Source organism: Eleginops maclovinus, chromosome 7 (genome assembly GCF_036324505.1).
Source record: "Eleginops maclovinus isolate JMC-PN-2008 ecotype Puerto Natales chromosome 7, JC_Emac_rtc_rv5, whole genome shotgun sequence".
In the NCBI taxonomy this organism is placed as follows: Eukaryota; Metazoa; Chordata; class Actinopteri; order Perciformes; family Eleginopidae; genus Eleginops; species Eleginops maclovinus.
The window spans coordinates 12,048,160-12,068,232 of NC_086355.1; the positions used below are offsets into that span (position 1 = coordinate 12,048,160).

Genomic DNA, 20,073 nt, shown 5'->3' on the forward strand with positions numbered 1-20,073 from the left:
CCACAGGTGTTAAGGGTTTGCCTGGGGTGCCGGGTTATGAGGGAACTCACGGACTTCCTGGAGAACCCAGCAATAACAAGGGTCAAATTGGAGACCTAGGTGCAGAGGGGCTGCCGGGAATAAAAGGAATGCCGGGCACAACTGGGAACAGAGGAATTACTGGGTTTGGGGGAATGCCAGGCAACAGGGTGAGCAGAACCATACTAGGAAAATTCACACGACTCAGTCAACGCTAATTATTAGGCCATAAAGAGCCACTTTTTTCAAGTTCAGTTTACTCGTCAACAGTAGAAGAGGCACAACTGTTTGATGAGTGTCTGTCTGTCTGTTGGTCGGTCTGTGTGTCGGTCTGTCTATGTCTGTGTTTCAAACTGCCATTCCTTTAGTATTCCTTTAAGTCTATAGTTATTTATTTTATTCTCTCCATCACGTGCTGATGTTTGTGTACTGTTAATTGTCTTGAAGTTACAAATACTTGTATACACAATTATTCAATACATTATATTCATTGCAACATCATTACTTTTCAGGGCATTAAAGGAGGTCCTGGTGCCTATGGTGCATCAGGGGAAAAAGGAAGGAATGGATTTAAAGGTACAAACTCATATTTAGTATCCAGATAGATGGAGACCAAGATGCTAATTATAAAGTAATAAAACTGTAAAAGTGGTAAAAAAAATATTGGGAGTGATGTTGCATTTTGATTACAGGTGAGAAAGGCCCACGCATAGACCTACCAGGAACCACCGGATTTAGAGGAGAGCATGGTCTTCCAGGAGGACAAGGTAAAACTGTAGCTCTGTCGGATTGTTTAATATCTTCTGTGTTGATCTGCATCATTTAACATGTAGAGGCTAATTTGTGCATCTCATGTGGTGTGTAATACCTCCTTCACAGGCCAGAAAGGAGTACCTGGACAACCAGGGGATTGGGGCATGCCTGGATTTGGTGGAATTGTAGGGAAAAGAGGAGAGTCGGGGGATCCTGGAATAATAGGGCACCCAGGTAAAAGACTACCATTCATTATAAAATGTTATAATTTAATTTAATAGCAATGTGTACACAATATTTTAATCTTTGTCTTTCATGCAGGCTCTGATGGGCAGAAGGGAACTCCTGGTAACCAAGGTCAAAAAGGCTTTACTGGAGCTCCTGGAAAGGACGGACATCCGGGTTTTCCAGGCTTCCCAGGAAACAAAGGTAACATAACCAGACCAATGTATTTCCTCAGTTTTACATTGAAATACATACTTGTGGTCCCCCATATTGGTCCATCTGATATATGCAAATGTATGCAGGTTTCTCTGGCGTGAAGGGTCTTTATGGATTACATGGACTTAAAGGACAAAAGGGTGTCCCCGGCACACCAGGTATTCAACCAGATTTGTCTCTATGCACTGTTCACGACTAGAACATAATGAATGAATATTGCCAGTTAAAAACAGGTTGAATATACATATTTCTGTTATGTAAATTCCTCAGAAGTCCGACACAAATATCCCCTGCTCATATTTTCATCAGGTCTGGATACCACTGGACAAACTGGGGAACCAGGAAGCAAAGGAGAGAAGGGAACAGATGGGGACCCCAACAGCCAGCCAGGTTTTCCCGGCACAGTGGGTTTGAAAGGCTTTCAGGGCCCTCTAGGTAAAGCAATACTCTTCTGCATTAATGTGAAACTTTCAAAACCAGGACAAATAATGCACAACAACATATAATGTACAATTTGAAAGGGTTTAAGCATCTTGAGATTTGAAACAATCTTATGTGTCACTTGTTTAGGTGACCGGGGTCAACCTGGATCGCCAGGACTCCGAGGCCCCGTTGGACCGGAGGGGACCCCTGACAAACCAGGTCTCACAGGGGACCCTGGCTCTCCAGGACCTAAAGGGTACCCAGGTGAGAAGATTTATATTTTATACTATGACTGTGTCTGAAAACATCACTTCCTTTACTATATATACTCTAAAAGTGTTCTGCTGAACTGAGGCGCACGGAGTGTGCTCACCAAAATAACACAGTCTTTTAACTTATAGCCTTCCTAACTCGATAGACTCCTTACATGCTGCCTAATAACCTATTTGAAGAGTTGGGTCTGCGAGAGTGACAGCGTTTTGTTTAGAACAAAGGCATATACTCTTTTTTGGACACGCATTAGTTGTATACCATAACTATCCATGTGCTGTTTTCCGTCAAGTATATATTTTCATTGGTGCCTCGACAGCAGTTAAAACTGTTTAGCAAGGTAAATTAACAGCACATGTTTGGTGAGAAATCATTAAACTAGGTGAAAAATAAGGTGCCCTCAGGTTAAGATTCACAGGTTTATATAGGTAAGGTTAGTTCCTGGTCACCAGAGGAGATCTGAGTGGGTAAAAAGCAACAGTAGTATTTTGGAATTCTAATTTTCAATATAACTGACAGTGGCTGTGGAAATAGTGGAGTAAAGAACCAGTTTCAGCTTTATGGAAGATCATACACACAGTTCATATGATTGTTAGTATTCTGCATAAAGTACTGGATGTTGTCTAAAATGGAAAAGTAATTCATTTAAAAAGTCATTAGTGAACTGTCAGAAGTGTCACTTCAGACTGGCTTTAATGCTGTATTTATGAACACTTGTTGTTTGTTTCTCAGGTTCCCCTGGAGCAAATGGGTTTCCTGGTGTAAATGCTCCCCCTGGTGAAAAAGGTGTATCAGGAATAAATGGTTTTCCGGGAATCCCTGGAAGCAAAGGACTCAAAGGAGATAGAGGTTCATTTGGATACAGGGGGCCAAACGGTGTTTCTGGGAAGAAAGGTAAGCATCGATGTTTCTACGATAAGCTCTATTACAGTGGCTTGTGTTCAAGTGGTGAGTGAACTTTTTTAAGTTGGTCAAGGTGAAATCAATAAAACTCACAAAATATAAGATATTAAATAAAGTAGAAAGATTCAACACTAAAATAATAAAACGTATTGTAAAGGAAAATGTGTAAGTTGGCGACCAGTATGTTGCACTTTCTCTGTCTGAGGCATAGACTGTTTATATAAAGGTTAAAGGCCTGGAAAGATTATTGAATCAAACTGTGAATTTTGATTTCCATCTGTACTGATTCCTCTCACCCATACTTCCTGATAATATGATCACCCGCTATGTGTGTGTCCTTTTTTCCTTACAGGGGAAAAAGGAGAGCAAGGAGTGATGGGCGTTCCTGGGATCATTGGTTTGAAGGGAGGAAGAGGGCCATCTGGTCCAAAAGGAAACACTGGACATCCAGGTAAATTATATACTTTCACATAATCTAGAGACGGCTCACTGTTACCAGAGCTTTTGTGTTTTTTGTCACGGTCATTACATTATCCTTCTCTGCTGCAGGTTTTCGTGGATTCCCAGGAAACCAGGGTCCCCTTCCAATTCCAGTGAGAGTCCCAGGAGAGAGAGGCCCCTCTGGACCACTGGGTATCCGAGGACCAGAAGGGGTCAAAGGGGAATCAGGGCCACATGGGCCCCATGGCGATACAGGTAAGTCATTCTATTTAAACATTTGTTGTTGAGCATCGCTTATTGTAGTGTCCAGATCAGCAACACAAATGTATTCTCTTCCTGTGCAGGTTTCATGGGACCCATTGGGCAAAAGGGCATGCCGGGGATTGGTGGTACACCAGGAACACCTGGATACCGTGGAGAGTTCGGACAAATTGGCCACCCCGGTCTGCTAGGCATGGAAGGTACGTCCGACACTGTGGGGCTGGTTAGGATTAGGGTTAATACACCTGGATTAAAGGATTTAAAGTATGTGCAGTCTTGAGCAGGAAGCCAGTTACCAAGAGGGTTTTCAGGTTTTTTATTGTTATTTTTTGTGAAAGTCTGAATAAATAAGCCCTGAGCATTGACTATAGCTTTGAGCTTAGGGCTAGAGAGTTCCTCAACGTCTGTTTGTATTATTATGTCATTGTTTTGGATTATTGATACATTGAGTGAAGCTTTGAAAGCATTCACATGTACGCATCCTGTTTTCAGATACATCTGTAAAGTCAAGGGATATGTAACTTCTTTGTATGACTAATATTTAGCCCATCTTAAACAGTACAGCATGAATCAAGTCTTACTGAGTAGAGATGGGACATATTATAGCGACAAAAAAATAATAATTATAAACTGACTGTGAAATTTCCATTACCGGGATAATCTGTTATGCAACACAAACACTTGTTTCGTAACAAAATGTTACTGCAAAGTTATTGCAGTGTGTTTTATTGCCTTTTAAGAGGTTTAAGTTTATCTGGATGATTATGTGGATTTATTTTTACACAGAATTTTCCAATCGTCTATCGCCTTATTCTAATTGTGCATGAAAGCAAACCAATAATTACATCATTTCTCAATAGGTCAACGCGGCAACCCCGGTATCCCTGGGATAACTGGTATGCCGGGACGCAGCGTCAGCGTGGGATACCTGCTGGTGAAACACAGTCAGACAGCACAGGTGCCCATGTGTCCTGTGGGCATGTCTAAACTGTGGGACGGCTACAGTCTGCTGTACTTCGAGGGCCAGGAGAAGGCCCACAACCAGGACCTTGGTAAGTCTGGCTAAAATTGTATTGCCATGTTAATGTTCAAGGTGACTGTCATCTCCAATCTCTGTTGCGAATGAACATAATTGTCCTACTCCAATAGACTGGGAGAACATGTTATCAGTGCATTGTCTAGACATGTGCCAGAGTGAGCTTGTTACAGTATGGTCCTGTCAGAAAGGATTCATTGGATCCAGTGAACCAGAAGACATTCCTGAGCAGCCAGGCTCATCATGTGCTGGCTGAGTTTCAATTGGAGGCATCAGAGCAGCCGGGGTTCTTACTTTTGAATTTCACAATTACATGAGAACTATAGTGGCATGATGGGGTTGAAATAAATGAAATGCTACATGTGATAATATAGTATAACAAGAGTTGACTATAGAAAAGGACAGACTTGTTTTTCAGATCTGATCTCTTGGCCAGTGAAGCCATTACAGCCTTAAAGTCTAATTCAATTGGGTATTCCTGTTCAAGCCTGATTAAATCAATCATTGACTTTTCATCAATGTAATCAGATTTTGTCTCTAAGTGAATGAACTATGCATGAGAGTTAGGACTTTACTAAAAAGAAAAATCCCTTTTAAAGATCTTCTATACATTTGACCACATTACACTTTATGTAAGTCGTTTTTTTCAGGTGATGCATTAAAACTATGAAGACTGTAAAACTTGGTTAGACCATCAAAAGATCATGCAGAAACTGCTTTCCAAAAACAAAAGGCCAAGGTAATTGTGCCTTTTTAACTTTTCCCAGAAGAATAACTTTGACTTTTGTTTTTGGAGCTTTTTTGCTCCAGACCAAAGAACACCTTCAATATAATTGTTTGAACTCCCGGAAACTCTGGACCTTTTCTTTTGTACGGAAACTACTGTCACACCATACATTTCAAAGAAAGAATAACAATATAACTTCCTATAACAAATGAACCTAAGTTATCAAATGCACCCTTGCTTGGCTCAATATTATTTTAAAGAAGTTTTAATTCTTCTTGTAGTTTTTGCTGGATTCTGCCTGATAGCGGACGTTACTTAGTCAAGATAAGAGATTTTGAATTATTCTTCTGTACTTGTGCTACGGTTATACTTCATTTTAGCATTTTTCCCTATCGCATAGATGTCAGTTGTGGCAAAGTGGCTGCTGTGTTCACTTATAAGGACGTTAAAATGTACTCTTGCTTAACAACACTTTATCCCTTTTAATGTAATTCCTTTCTATTTTATTTTGTTTAATTCTCCCTATTTACTCTCATTCGTTTAATCTGTTTTTAACTATATCATAATTATTTAGTCTAAAATATTTATTGTGTAATACACTTTAACTGGAGTTTGTTCATGAAATGTGTGCCTTGTCCTTCTCAGGTCTGGCTGGCTCCTGCCTCCCACGGTTCAACACCATGCCCTTCCTGTACTGCAATCCTGGAGACCTTTGTTACTATGCCAGCAGGAATGATAAGTCCTACTGGTTGTCGACAACCGCTCCTCTTCCCATGATGCCTGTGGAAGAGGGAGAGATTAAACCGTACATCAGCCGCTGCTCAGTATGTGAAGCTCCATCGGTTGCCATCGCAATCCACAGCCAGGACATCACCATCCCTCAGTGTCCTGTGGGCTGGCGCAGCATGTGGATCGGCTACTCCTTCCTTATGGTGAGTTCTGCTGTACCTTCAGGACAGATTGGTAAATTTGCAAATGTGCAAGATTTTACCCTTGATACAAGAGGACAGTTTTAGGAAATTTGAACAAATCTTGAATGGCTGACTACAGATGTAAAACATAACGCCTTGGTGACAAACTGGGAATGTGGGGAATGAGATGTGTGGGTGTTTGTCAACTAAACAGGGAGGGTTGCATGAAAAGGCCCCATGAAATTTCAATGTCGTACTTGTATGATGTGGCATTTATGAAACTTGCCCAATGCTCTTTGCTATAAAAGGATAAGCAATGTTAGGCTTTCTCATAAAAGACATAACTTGTTGGATGATGAATTAATTGTTGCTGTTGATCCTAAATGGGATTGACAAATATAAAAATTACACAATATCAATTTTTTACATTTTATTCTAAATTCTAACGTGTAACTAAACTCTCTTATGTAGATTTGAATTCACACCTGCCTCATTTCTCCCCCTCTCACCTTTGTTTCCACAGCACACAGCAGCAGGAAATGAAGGCGGAGGTCAGTCTTTGTCATCGCCGGGCTCTTGCCTGGAGGACTTCCGCACAACACCGTTCTTTGAGTGTAACGGGGCCAAAGGCACATGCCACTACTTTGCCAACAAGCAGAGCTTCTGGCTAACCTCCATCGATCAGTCTTTCCACACTGAGCCGGCATCAGAGACGCTCAAAGCCGGTCAGCTGCTGTCACGCATCAGCCGCTGCCAGGTCTGCATGAAGAACTTGTGAGAGACGCAACAGCGGACACAAAGTATTGGTCGCATTGACAGTGGTCTAGTGTTGTCTCTCTATCCGTGTACTAAACCAAACACAGGGGGATCTGAAATACTCATTTAGATCAATGTGAATTGGAAACTTTCTCCCCGAGCCACAGAGCTCAGAAATGCAATGACTGTGCAATGCCCTGAACGCTGAGCGAAATGTCCCACTGTAAATCAACCATGAGAAGCCCCGTTATGAAGTCAACAGCATTATGGGAAAACAAGTATTTTTGTGTTAAATTGGTGCTTACTGTTTAACTTATTACCTCAGCTATGATGACTCATTGTTAACAATCAGAGGCCGTACACTACAGCTGAACCAAAGACGCCCGTGTGAATGCACTGCTTCAGTTTCTCTAGATGTTTGTATTGTTTAGGGTTTACAGCCCACCATAAAGCCACTAACACTGCTTCTTTGCCAATTGAAGAATGTGTCTTGAACAATTGTTGGTCCATACTATCCACAGTATTATCCTGCTTTTATTCCATTTCTTTTAAAAATGTATTTTTATAATACAACAGTCTCTTCAAGCCGTTCTTCTGTTTTATGTATTTATCAAAACTATTGCAAAATCATCTATAATTCTTTATTTTTCATTCCCCATATGTTCACACAATGCACTGATTCTCTTTGTATTTATACTAGCTGAATGAACTTGAGGCCCACTCGCTAAGAGTTTAAATATATATATTATCTAATACTACTCATGTGACACTCATTTTCCTTTAGAAATCTACTAACTATTGAACTTCCAACAGGACAGACTGCAAACAGCTCAGATCAAAGTTCTGGCTGCAGCAAATCCATACTGTGGTCACTGATCCTGGGTCAGATTAAAGTATTTTACACAATTTAGAAAAGTAGGTCAAATGTTCTACTTCACCTAGATTTGCAAATAAACAGTTTGTTTAAACTGACATAACATCATCATTTCATTGGATTGTAAAGATTAAAGTTTGTTATACTTCTGATTGTGTCCTTTTACTCTCACAGTCTTATCAGAATCTGGTCATAGAATGTATATAAAAAGGGCATGGTTGGTTACCCCTTAAGGGTACACTTAATGAATCTGGCAGACCAGAAAGGCTGCAAAATAAAAATCTTTATTATGACAGTAGATAAAAACTAGCCTGTAGGGCCAAATCTGCCAGGTTAACATTGTGGACTAAAAGTGCTCATGTTCATTTATGTGCATTTTCCCCTAGATAAAACTAAAAACAAGGGAAGTACTTGATCATTTTACAGATTTATTCACTATTTACAATCACTGAAAAGTTCAAAATGTGCCTATAAAATAAAAAGATCAATTGTAATGCTAGTAACAGAGCATAAAGCTAGTGTGATCGGTGGAAATCTTAAAATGCAACTATAATAGACACTGTGCAACCTGCCACACACATAACAATTAGTGCTGTTAAATTTGTGACAATCTAAAACATTTACAAAAAGCAGTGATTGACTTTTATGTGTTATCTGGCCATGGGCACATCTTTGGGATACAAGTGCAGTTTCAGTCATTGGGGTGGAAGGCTTCAAAGAAGGAGTCAAAACGCAGCACACGTTAATTTCCATTCCTTAAAATGTAAGCGGACACCATCACAGAATCGGTTTGTGTTACAGGAAGTCATTAATGCTATTAGGTCTCAGTCAAGGCAATTAAGTAGTACCGTCACAGTTTATATTTGGTCCGCAGACCAACTTTTGATTGTTTATAGTTAAAAACAAGTCTCTGCTGGATGCCGTCTCTAGCAGCAGCCAGATTTGGCCCGCTTGTTGCCGGCCCCCCTACACTCCTCCAGGTCCACTGTGGGAGACTGCTGGCTCTCATTTCTATTTCTCAGGATGGAGGGCAGCACCAGATCGAACAAGGCCTCAAACAGATCGTCCACATTGTAGCCCGTCTTGGCGCTCGTCTCAAAGCACATCTTTTCTGCAGGCAGGCTGCTCTTTTCGTCCAGGCCCTTGTAGCGCAGTATTCTTCCGTAAAGAGCCATTGCATCTTCGGGGGTCACCTGTTTCTGTAGCGTAATCCCTGAGAGGGAAGCAGGGGAGGCCGGGGGCGTGGGGCAAGCTGACAGTACCTGGGTATCTGTCCTCTCGACCCCACACTCAGTTTGGTCCTTTGATGGATCTGAATCCTGGGGCAGCTGGGCTTTAGGGTCCGTGAGGTCAGCCTTGTTGCCTACTAAAGCGTAGATGCAGTTGTGGTTAGCGGTATCAGTCAGGGACAGGAAGCGCTCCTCCAGCTCGGCTAGGCTCTGCCAGTTGGTCACGTCGTAGGTGAGGATGACAGCGGCTGCACCTCTGCAGTACATTGATCCCAAACCGTGGAACTGTTCCCGACCTGAGGAGACAACGAGGTCAACAAAGTCTGACTCAATTTCAACAATGACCCCTTTAAACCTACAAAACTAAAAGCAGTCTATGAGCACAGTACTGCAGCAGCACAGAGCAAAGTTGTGCAAGATAGTCAGCAGTTTGAAAACAGAGACAACCTTTGTTGATTTAAAAAAAATGCTGTTTCTTGAAAGGGCACATTGTGTGACTCCAAGTGGGAAAAAGAACCATAGAATTACCAAATCAACTATTTTAAAATTCCCTGTTTTCTGCTATTAACAGTGTAAACCCGAAATATATTGAGTCTACTATTAAATATGAAATAAATATATACTTTTTACTTATATATATCTATATAAGTAAAAGAGCAAATGCTCATAGCGGAAACCAGAGAATGTTTTATGTTTCTTTTATTTGATCATCGAAAACTGTTTCTGATAGATCTTCTGTCGGTCGACTAACTGATTAACTATTCATTTCAGCGAAGAAGAAGAAGAAGAAGAAGAAGAAGAAGAAGAAGAAGAAGAAGAAGAAGAAGATTTTTTTTTTTACAAACTACTGGCGGTGACAAAACTCATCCAATCCTTCTCGTGCTTATGGAAATTACTGTTTTATGCAAGTTTGGAAAGCATACGTTGAAGCATGGGAAGACGGGTAGCCCTGTCATGTGACTATTAAGAGGAACAGGACAGGCAGCTGGAACGCCTTCATGGGGCTTTGAAACTAAACTAAAAAAAGGATTAGTCAGCACCAAAATCTGCAACAGCATGTATTCATTGAGCTGCCGAGCCAATCACCCTACACGTTCTTGGAAAACCAGTATAAGTCTTTATGGTCGATGCTGATAGGTCTGAAACTGCAGCCCTAAAATAATTTAGTGCTGATCCTGCATTTCTCTACCACAGTGACTAAATCAAATGCAACACCAGAGTCCTGTCAGAGGTCAAGGAGAAGGGGAACATAGACAGGAAATGGCTTACTGTGACTTTCCTTATCACTGTGGCTCACTCACTCTACTCTTGTGCAGTGTGTATTTGCTGTAGATGGATTACTGTAATTCATGTTTACACAATTCTGGGAAGTAAGGGAGTTATACGCTTATCCATCAGCAGTAGCTAGATGAATCACCAAATGATTCTTGCCACTGACAATATAAAAATGTATAATTTAATGTATATAAAATCAAACATTTCTTAAGTCATTGTGATCCTTGGGGCTAATGAGGGACGGAAGCTTGAGAAAAATCACAAGTTTCAATGTAGTCAATATAAGAGCAATATGACGGACAGGGGATAACAAATTTTCCTGGCAAATTAAGAGTGTTCTTTATAAAGATGTTAACACGGACTGAACCTAAAGATAACTGATCATGTTTCTGTATAACATGGTCTCAAGCTGCGCTGAAACAGATAGGTGATAATCAAACGCATTTGCCAAATGAAAATTCACTAAAATAAAAACAAATATTTTTCAAACTTTAAAAGGATTGACCTGATATATTAAGGGCGCTTGACATTTATTTTTCACGTAGGCTAACTCACATAAATAAGTTGTTGTTATTTATCAAGCAGCTATCAAAGAAGCTATCTGAAGCGGCTCTTTATAAATAAGAAAATAAAGGTCAAAGGTGCTCTGTAAACGGGAAAAAGCAGTAATGCAGAAGTACACAGATGACGGTGCAGGTTATGATGGTTGAGATTAGTCCAATATTGAGCAATTTAGCACAAGAAAAAACACTGGGATTTTTTAGCATCTGTGTTTTTAAGCAAGCAGAAAAAACTGAAGTGTATGATAATATACAGGACCTCCATGTGTTTGTTTTAACCACGCAGTTGTTTGCAGGTTGGGTCATTTTGTGGTGTTTGCTTACTCATATCTTTTGAAGGGTGTCAAATGCTCCTTAGCATACGAGTAACTGGACCAAATAATTACTTCCATTATTAATGAATGTCATTCTCTCCAATGAAGGAGTTTATGCTTTATTGATTATTACCACAAATAACCAGAGCCAAAGGGATGTGTTAGAGATGATTTTCTCAGATAGTCTTCCAACTGCCAGAAACTTATCGGTTAAATGTTAATAACAATATGAAGGATATTTGCTAATTCTGATTATCAAAAAAAAACTATATTTTTCTTACAATAATATTGAATGGTATTAATTATTATTATGTTTAACCGTTTTTTATTTTATTTTAAGATTAAGGCTAAACACAATGCGACTTTGGGCCAATGCAAATATCATGTTAATGAGTATAGGTTTGCCCAGTAGATTTCTCTACATGTTTATCAAAGAGGTTCAAGGGACCCTGGTATTGGTGTGTGACTGTGTATAGATTAAGAGATTTATTTTGATGTGGTTTCAAGGGTTGTTTTTCCCCCAGATGGTGTTAGATAATCTAATGTATTTTCAACAGTCACGTCTGAATTGTTCAAAGCTTTACAGGACATGGTAATGTAATTAGTTTCAGCATTTAGTCTATCTTGTTAAAAAAAAAACTAAATAACAGACATGTTTGCAGAGTGTCTGGGCAGACTGAGCGGTCACATGCCTGTGATTGCCTCTGGTTGTGGGGTCAGGCTTCCTCAGGTAAACACAGCTCATAAACAGGAGGAATGAGGCAAGAGTTTTAAATAAACAGGGGAAAAGTTGAACAACAAAAAAACAACATATTACCAGCAGTGTCCCATATAGAGATGTTGTATGGGCCCCACTGTTTTAGGAAAAAAGCCCCTCCAACGGTGCTGATGGTGTCTTTGAACTTCCTCTCCGTGTACCTGTGGAGCAGCGACGTCTTCCCCACGTTCATATCCCCCAGGAGAACAAGCTTGACGTCGGGCTTTTTCATCTTCGAGACCTCGGGCATGGTGCTGGTTCGGTCCCGCTGCAGTGGAGCTACTTTTCTTCTTACCGTATCGTGAAAGATTCGGTCTAGCTTGTAAAATTAATGTCACAAATCACTCTGACAAACGCCATGTTGTGAACGAAAAAGTGTTTAAATGTGTGACGGTGCGACGACCATCAGTGTAGACTCATAGTCAACCTCTTGTCCGAACTTCTAAAAGTAACAGGAAGTAGGTGAGGAGCTAATGATTAACAGTGAGCGTTTTTACCCTGAGCTGTGTCTTTCAGGTCGTATTACTACTCGTAGGCTGTGAACTGCCCCAGCAGTCTAGCTGATTTAGTTTTTATTATTACAATAACTCAATTTACTGGACAAAAAAGGGGTGAAATAATTTCTGATAGAAAAATGACACACAAGATTTGTGAATATTGAGAAAAAACAACAGGACGTCCAAATAAAGATCAATAACTTTAAGACAAAAAAATACAATACTTAATGATATGCAGTTTTGGGGGTTTTCCTTTCATCTAATATTTCTAAATGAAAATAACTGTTGTGATTAAGAAAAAGTGGTGGTTAGACCCATATTGTTCATATTCCTGGGATATTTCAAGTTCTCATTTGATAACATTTGAATCACCTTTTTAGAACAATCGTGTTTGCAGTTCATGCCATGGGCTACTGTATAAACTCAAACCTCTGGTTCTGATTCAGGCCTTCTGACAATTGTTCAACGTGCTTTCAACACTGTCCCCAATAATGACAAAATGGCCATACATAAATAAATAACATGTTCTTGAAATGGTATGTAAACCGTGTTATCAGTAAATATTTTGAAACCATTATGAAAACTTCTTAGAAAGGAGGGAACTTGAACCCCTAGCAAGATTCCCAGAGTCAATAATAGGTTTATGGGGACTCATTTGCCTAGTTTTAATAAGATAGAGTAAGAGAATAATCATATAATTGAAAGTTACTGTAAGGTAAACTTTGGAATTAGAGTACAACCAGTTGGGTACAGGCTGGCTGTATTTCCAAGTTAACCTGTGAGGAGGCTACACACTTAATTGTTACATAGAAAAACGTTTTTGTGCAAAATGCACTAATTGCAAAAATGTTAACACATTTCAAGTTATTCTGTTGTTTAGTTTAGCTAAAGTTGGTATTTGGGTTTTCCAGGTTAAATGACGCAGGAATGACTTTTACATAGAAAAGTCAGATTTTAATTTTTACCTTCAAGGCCAAACTCAGGGCAAAACCACACGTATTTCGCCTGCCGGATTTTTCAAGCTGTATCACCGTTATAAATCCGTGGGATGGTCCCGTGGGCGGTGGTAGTTATAGTTTTCACACTCGAGTTTAACCATGACAAACACTCTTCAATGGAGATAAATCTGTATTTAATACATTTGTGGACAAAGTAGGCTAATGTTATTCAGACTCTGGAGTTAAGTTTTAAAAGCAAGCCAAATAGACTTTTTCACCGGAGAAATAAAAATAAAGCAATAACATTTAGTGACAGTGGGTGACATTTTTTTATTTGAAATTGCTGTATGAATTTTGTTTCGATTTAAATAACCTTTAAGATTTTAAATTCAAAACTCCAGTTTCAGCCTCTCGTGTGCTGCGTTCAAGTACTGTCGTAAATGAGCAAAGGCCGTGTCATGCTTCATCCCGGCTTATGATTGCATTGGACAATAATGTAACAGCCTTTTTTATTGTTATTATTATTATTATTATTATTATTATTATTATTATTATTATTATTATTATTATTATTATTACTATATATTTTGTATATATATAGTTATTTCTGAACTTGAGAAAAATGTCATTTTAAAGTATTTTGTGTAAAGAGTATGCTTATATTTTTTTGTTTTTTAATTGTTTCGTTTTGTTAGATGCGACATTTAGTAGCCAACTTCCAGGCAAAGAAATATAGTGGCAATGTACAGGCCTGACATTGAACAGATTCAGCATCAAATTAAAGTCTAAATCCAAGTAGGTTTTTCACGTCAGTGTAGCTTTGTGTAAAGCGATTGAAAGGTTTTATTTAGTTTGTTTTGCTTTTTACCTTACTAAATGGTCAAAATATCTTTGAGTGAGAGGAGGGGCAGAACTATCAGAAATGTAGTAATGTAAAAAGCAAAAGCACAAAAGCATTTGCAGTCGTTTTTCTGTTTACTGGTTTAAGAAAGAAATACGATTGATATGAAGGTACACTCATTGTTCACTACAAAAAAATCCCTTTTTTTGGTGCAAACATAAACATAAAAATAGAAAGTTAGCATATAGGTTAAGTACTGCATCATTCAAGAACATACATTAAAAAAAAACTTTATTTAGAACATTGAAAAATAACCAGAAGGGAAATAAAGTCAAATTAATAATACTAATTTGTAGTTTATAATGTGTTATTGGAGTAGGCCTACTAACCAGCATCATATAGCGGCCATCAGTAGAATTGCAGTTTGGTCTAGCTGCTAGGATGTTTGGGCTGCACCTGACTTTTGACAGATTTCAGTCTATATCGATATAGGAGTGTCCGAGGCGTCTTTAAAGGCATCGTTTCCTCCTGTACTGCTGGACTGAGTGGAGCCTCATGATCAGGATACTTTGTGTACAGTTGAAACGCAGCTCCAGTTTAGGTAAGAAGAACTGTTTACAACCAGGGGTGAAGAATGACAACAACATGCCGCAAGAGGTTCAGATGCTCGCCTTTTGCTTTATCTCAGTTGCTCTGTCGCTTTTCGCCACATTGGTCTGTTTGAACGAGAAAGGTAAAGTGAATGAAAAGTGTGACAGTTTATCGCACCGCCCAGTTAGCTGTGATGCTAGTTGAGCTAGCAGCCGTTTAATGTTAGTGGTGCCTTTCCTCCATGTTGGTAATGAAAGTTTATGCTAGCTCTAGGACCCCGCAGACACCTGACAGAGACAGAGAAAAGGGAATTTATCGCCAGACTGCTGATCACAGGTCAGTTTTCTTCCACCCAATAAAAGGTGAGATTGTGAAAAGGGCTTCGGACACTGATCTCCGGTCAGCTCCTCCCAAAGTACTTGGCTACGCATTTTCTAACGACGTAAAGGGATACACATAGAGCGCTATGCTTAAGCTGGAAAACAAAGAGTTGATTTGACAATACATTATAATAGTGAGCAGGGTTAACATTATTATTATTATCCTTACAAGTCCTTCTAAGCTATCTAAATGGCCAGTTGTTGCTGTTTAGGGTAGCGTCGCTCCTTGCCTTTGATCCAAACATCCAGACGTCCATTACAATTCGCGGAGTCAACATCTCCATTCAACTCCTGGTGCTGCAGGTTGATCTGTGAGCACGCCTGTCTCGATTCGCTATGCAAGTGAACACAACGCGGGGCTTCTTGTGGTCGGACGTAGAAACGAGGACCTTGTTGAACATCTGGGGGGAGCAGGACATCCAGGCGGCGCTGGATGGAAACTTCCGAAACAGCTTCGTGTACCGCGACGTCTCCCGGAGGCTGGGGGCCACGGGGTTTGAGAGGACACCGGAGCAATGCAGGGTGCGGATCAAAAGCCTCAAGAGACAGTACTTGTTGGCAAAGGAAGGCAATCTACGGAACAACGGGCAGTATCATAAAATCTGTAAGTTTTATGACACCATGGAGAGGATTTTGAGCAACCGGCCTGCTCTTGACCCTCATGAGTTCACAGACAGCTTGGCGGGGGGAGAGGAGGCCGGGGAGGGCCTGGAGGAAGATGCAGAAGATGCTCAGGATGCATACTCAGAGAGCACAGGGGAGTGTGCCTATCCTGCAGAGACTGAAGTGAAGCTGGAATACCCTACTATTCCCATCCCAATTCCAGTTAAAGTGACAGTGGGCAATAACAGTAAGTCGTCCCTCCTATTCCACATTTATTGATTTACTATTTACAATACTTAGATGATTTGATTGTATGTGCTCAAAGATGCCTCTAAGATTTTATCGTCCCTCTCTCCATCAGGTACTTCAGTAAGACCACATCACAGCAGCCAGCTGGCCAGCAACTTGTCAGCCAGAAAACCTAAACGGCCGAGGAAGCGGCGCGCAAATTTCCCTATGGAAAAACTAATGGAGCAATTCCTGGAGCAGAGTGTCCATGCTGAGGACAACTTCTACCGAATGGAGGAGCAGCGCTTGCAGGCAGAAGACAACCGAAGAGAAACCGAACACACCAGGGAGCTGCAAATGCTTCAGATGCTTGGCCAGATGTTTTCCAGCATCTCCTCCACCAGAGCTGGCTCTGCAGCCGAACCCTCCAAAACAGCTCCTCCTGACCATGCTCCTGTGTCCTCCAGTGCCTCTCCATCATGTAAACAAGGCCAGTCCGGTCACTTCCGACGCCCTTCATCCAAGACAGACTGTTGCACCCAAAAAAGTCAACTGTTGAACCCAGATCCACAGGCAATAGGTATTGGTTTAGCCATCGTGTGCAGCCTCGAGGGGGAATTAAAAGGCAAATCAGCCTCAATGTTAAGGTTCCATGATGGAGCTGTCACCACAGTGGACAGTTTTTTGTTTTTTTTTTGTTAGGTGGCTTGTTAATTTGTCTTATTTGGCAGTATATTTCTATTTATGTATTTTTGTCATCACAAGTCTGTTAAAAATGTAGATCAAGCCAAACCAGTATCCCACCCTTTCAAACACTTTGTCACTTTGCTTATTCCCTCAGTGTTCGAACGCTACTACAGTTTGGGATCGACGTCGCACAGAGGCATGGACGAGGACTTCCTCTCACTAGTAAAGAGCATCGTCCCTCCACTGACATCAAAAAAGCACAAGGGACAAGATGGACGTATTGGGATCATTGGAGGATGCCAAGAGTATGACACACAACTCATCCTCAACACAAACATCCTTCACCAAACTCAGTTGAGTTTGCTTGTTCTGTAATACATTTGGCCTAATTACTTTCATATCCACCCTCTCAAGCTACACTGGAGCACCGTACTTTGCCGCCATCTCAGCATTGAAAGCGGTATGCTGTAATTATGAGACAATAATCATTTATCCAGCATGAAATATAAAACAGCTGAAGTCTAGTTCTGATGCACTGACCGCATCTTTGTTTTTTCTCCAGGGGGCTGACTTGTCTCATGTGTTCTGCACCAAAGATGCTGCAACTGTCATCAAATCATACAGCCCTGAACTCATAGTTCATCCTATCCTGTAAGTAGAAATCCACAGGGACCAATTATTATCTGAATGTCCTCTAACAATTTGTTCAGTAGAACACCTCTGTGTGTCTACAACACAGCGCCATTTTTTTTATACCTGCATAACTTTTTTGGGAGTAACAGAGGCATGTACAAATCATTTTTTCTATCTCCTGGCCACCACCTTTGTATGTCATCAAAAGTCAAAGTATAGTATGTCTAGTAGAAAAAGTTCAGAATATTTATGTGCAAGCCAAGGCATAAAGACGCAGAGCATTACTATGGTGGGTCAAAAGTAGTGTATTTAATCAAATCTCACTTGTGTCTGTGTGTGTGTATCAAGGGACAGTCCTGATGCAGTGGAAGAGATAGACAAATGGCTTCCAAGACTTCACGCCCTCGTGGTGGGACCAGGTCTAGGAAGAGAAGAAGCATTACTAAAAACAGCCAAGGCATGTGGAATATGTTCACTCTCTCTTCACCTAAAACAGTCTCTTAGAACAGATGCTTGAGCATAAACACAAAACTGGACCAACACGACATTTTTTACATTTGTTATTTATAATACAGTGATGAATTTAAGCTGCACATGAAAAAATATAGTACGAGTACAGTAATTGATACTTGCTTACCGGAAAGAAGCACACTGATGCTAAGGAGGCTCTTAGAAAGATGCTTTAATCCATCAGTGCCTTGTGGGAAAACGTTTATACAACTCAAACTAGATATATTTTATATAAATTGGGTAATTATTGTCAAATTGTAACCCAACTTTGCCAAGAACGATCAAACGAGATTTCTTTAGTTCAACCGGAGATAACTTTACAGTGTGTTTCTTTATCCTCAGCCTTGTTGTTCTTTGCATATTTCCTTCTACATTATCTCGAAATAACATTTTTCTTCTCTGTCTTTTAGGAGGTGATAGAAAAGTCTAAAACAAGAGATATCCCGATAATCATAGATGCAGTAAGTCTCAAAGCTGTTGAACAGATGGGATTTTATTCACAGAGCTGTACAAAGAAGAATGAATTTGTGTATGTTGTTTTTTTATTTTGTTTGTTTATTTCCAACAGGACGGATTATGGCTAGTTACACAGCAACCATCTGTTATTCACGGGTACCATAAAGGCATCCTGACACCTAACTTCATGGAGTTCACTCGACTGTATGAGGCGCTGGTGGGTCTTCTCCTGCAGAGCTGATTGAGACACCAACTGATGGCATATAGCACATTATTCTGTGTGTTAATGTACGCATGTGTGTGTGTTTGCTGTCTCAGCACCACGAGCCAATGGACATCAGTAATCATCAGCGCAGCATCACTCAGCTCAGTGTTGCCATGGGCAATCTCACTATGGTGCTAAAAGGAGAACAGGATCTCATCACAGATGGCAGTAAAGGTAAGTGTCAAGTCTTCTGCCAGTAAAACAATATTTAGAGGACGCAAACTTTCCAGCTGATCTTTCACCTTTTGAACTGTTACTCTGGAGTCATGTAGTAACTTTTTCACTTTGTTTTCAGTGATCACGTGCAGCGTTGAGGGCAGTGGGAGAAGATGTGGTGGACAGGGGGACGTTCTCTCTGGATCTTTGGGAGTGTTTGCACACTGGGCCCATGCTGCCTCTGCAGCTGGAATGGGTAAAAGGTGAAGACATGATTGGCTGCCTGAACATTTTGTTTTAATACTAATATATAGCTCCTCTGTTAAGGGCCATGCAAGTGTTTTTATGCTCAAACAGTACTTACAAAGCATACCATTTCAAATATGTGAACCCTTTTAAAATTATGTTAGTTTTAGGATAGATTATATACCTTTACAGCATCCATTGATTTTTACATTAAAACATAGGTGCTTTTCTTAGATTTGTTTTATGTATAGCATACAAAATATCTGTGATACACGCTTTTGATCAGAAAAGACTGTCTTTGGATTGGATTTTCCAAAATTAGTGTTTCATAGATGAAAATGACATCGCATTTTGAAAGCTAAACCACCGGTATGATATTTTGACTTGTAGTATTGTATGAACAAACACATGTTAAGTACGTGTCTCCTTGTTTACCTAATCCATTATTTCTGTATTCCTCCAGTGCGAATCCATCAGTGGTTGCAGCATTCGGGGCCTGTTCTCTTACAAGACAGTGCAACAACCAAGCATTCGAGCGACATGGCCGGTCCACCACCACAACGGACATGATCCAGGAGATTGGTTCAGCCTTCAAAAAGCTATTTGAAAGCTGAAAGAATCACACTAATATCACAACTGTTGTTTTAAAAACTATACATACATACTCAATTTTGCATTCTTGAAGCCGTAATATAGCCTGTTGCCTTTTGGTGGGCTAGTGAAAAATGTTGTCATCAAGTTGAATTTCAATGATCAGATTTGAAACGAAGAAAAACATACTGACTCGCTAAACAGACAGTCTTCCATTTTATCATTAATGCATTTGCCAAATATGCTGAAGTAGATGCATTTTTCACAACCCACCAAAGAAACTGAGATGTTAAGATAAATGGGGCCACTGCAAAACAAAATCCTCTTCGAATTTTGAAATAAATAATAAATCAAATGTTGTGGGAGTGTCTTTTTAACCAAGTTCTTGAAAACCATCATGGCAATGTAGCTTCATTGCCTCATGGAGCAATATTGACTTGCGGTTTGTTGCTGGTTTATTTATTGTGTTTAAAATCGGTCATTGCAAAATCATTGAGAGCAC

General features: G+C 40.1%; 3 protein-coding genes across 5 annotated transcripts in view; 2 read left to right on the plus strand and 1 right to left on the minus strand.

Moving 5' to 3' along the window:
• Window positions 1–7,966, plus strand: part of col4a2 (collagen, type IV, alpha 2) — a 60,793-nt gene extending 52,827 nt beyond the window's left edge. For both annotated transcript variants that reach the window (XM_063888044.1, XM_063888045.1), the window contains 15 exons: window positions 7–188; window positions 531–594; window positions 711–785; window positions 898–1,005; window positions 1,093–1,200; window positions 1,299–1,370; window positions 1,522–1,647; window positions 1,783–1,899; window positions 2,638–2,799; window positions 3,161–3,259; window positions 3,358–3,504; window positions 3,594–3,710; window positions 4,371–4,562; window positions 5,919–6,205; window positions 6,708–7,966. In XM_063888044.1, the coding sequence (XP_063744114.1) occupies window positions 7–188; window positions 531–594; window positions 711–785; window positions 898–1,005; window positions 1,093–1,200; window positions 1,299–1,370; window positions 1,522–1,647; window positions 1,783–1,899; window positions 2,638–2,799; window positions 3,161–3,259; window positions 3,358–3,504; window positions 3,594–3,710; window positions 4,371–4,562; window positions 5,919–6,205; window positions 6,708–6,962 (2,111 nt within the window). In that variant the 3' untranslated portion in view covers window positions 6,963–7,966. The remainder of the gene's footprint in view (window positions 1–6; window positions 189–530; window positions 595–710; window positions 786–897; window positions 1,006–1,092; window positions 1,201–1,298; window positions 1,371–1,521; window positions 1,648–1,782; window positions 1,900–2,637; window positions 2,800–3,160; window positions 3,260–3,357; window positions 3,505–3,593; window positions 3,711–4,370; window positions 4,563–5,918; window positions 6,206–6,707) is intronic.
• Window positions 7,967–8,082: 116 nt separating this feature from the next.
• On the minus strand, window positions 8,083–12,402 carry rab20 (RAB20, member RAS oncogene family). The gene is made up of 2 exons (XM_063888047.1): window positions 12,010–12,402; window positions 8,083–9,339 (listed from the first exon to the last, which is right to left on the minus strand). Exons 1-2 carry the CDS (start codon window positions 12,197–12,199, stop codon window positions 8,741–8,743), a joined length of 789 nt encoding a protein of 262 aa, XP_063744117.1. The 5' UTR covers window positions 12,200–12,402; the 3' UTR covers window positions 8,083–8,740.
• A 2,765-nt stretch (window positions 12,403–15,167) lies between these two features.
• Window positions 15,168–19,926, plus strand: naxd (NAD(P)HX dehydratase). 2 transcript variants are annotated; one of them, XM_063888620.1, is made up of 12 exons: window positions 15,168–15,800; window positions 15,870–16,046; window positions 16,161–16,607; window positions 16,869–17,019; window positions 17,129–17,174; window positions 17,277–17,365; window positions 17,696–17,804; window positions 18,268–18,318; window positions 18,426–18,530; window positions 18,632–18,752; window positions 18,874–18,997; window positions 19,444–19,926. In XM_063888620.1, exons 1-12 carry the CDS (start codon window positions 15,533–15,535, stop codon window positions 19,592–19,594), a joined length of 1,839 nt encoding a protein of 612 aa, XP_063744690.1. In that variant the 5' UTR covers window positions 15,168–15,532; the 3' UTR covers window positions 19,595–19,926. The 2 variants fall into 2 exon arrangements, with proteins under 2 accessions (XP_063744690.1, XP_063744689.1); XM_063888619.1 differs by having other exon boundaries at window positions 15,168–16,046.
• Window positions 19,927–20,073: the final 147 nt, after the last annotated feature.

Coding starts and splice junctions, on each gene's coding strand:
- rab20 (XM_063888047.1), bottom strand. CDS start 12,199: ATGCCCGAGGTCTCGAAGATGAAAAAGCCCGACGTCAAGCTTGTTCTC. Junction 9,340..12,009: donor CTCTATATGGGACACTGCTG/GTAATATGTTGT, acceptor TTGTCTCCTCAG/GTCGGGAACAGTTCCACGGT.
- naxd (XM_063888619.1), top strand. CDS start 15,533: ATGCAAGTGAACACAACGCGGGGCTTCTTGTGGTCGGACGTAGAAACG. Junction 17,020..17,128: donor ATCATTGGAGGATGCCAAGA/GTATGACACACA, acceptor CACCCTCTCAAG/CTACACTGGAGCACCGTACT. Junction 17,366..17,695: donor CTCATAGTTCATCCTATCCT/GTAAGTAGAAAT, acceptor GTGTGTATCAAG/GGACAGTCCTGATGCAGTGG.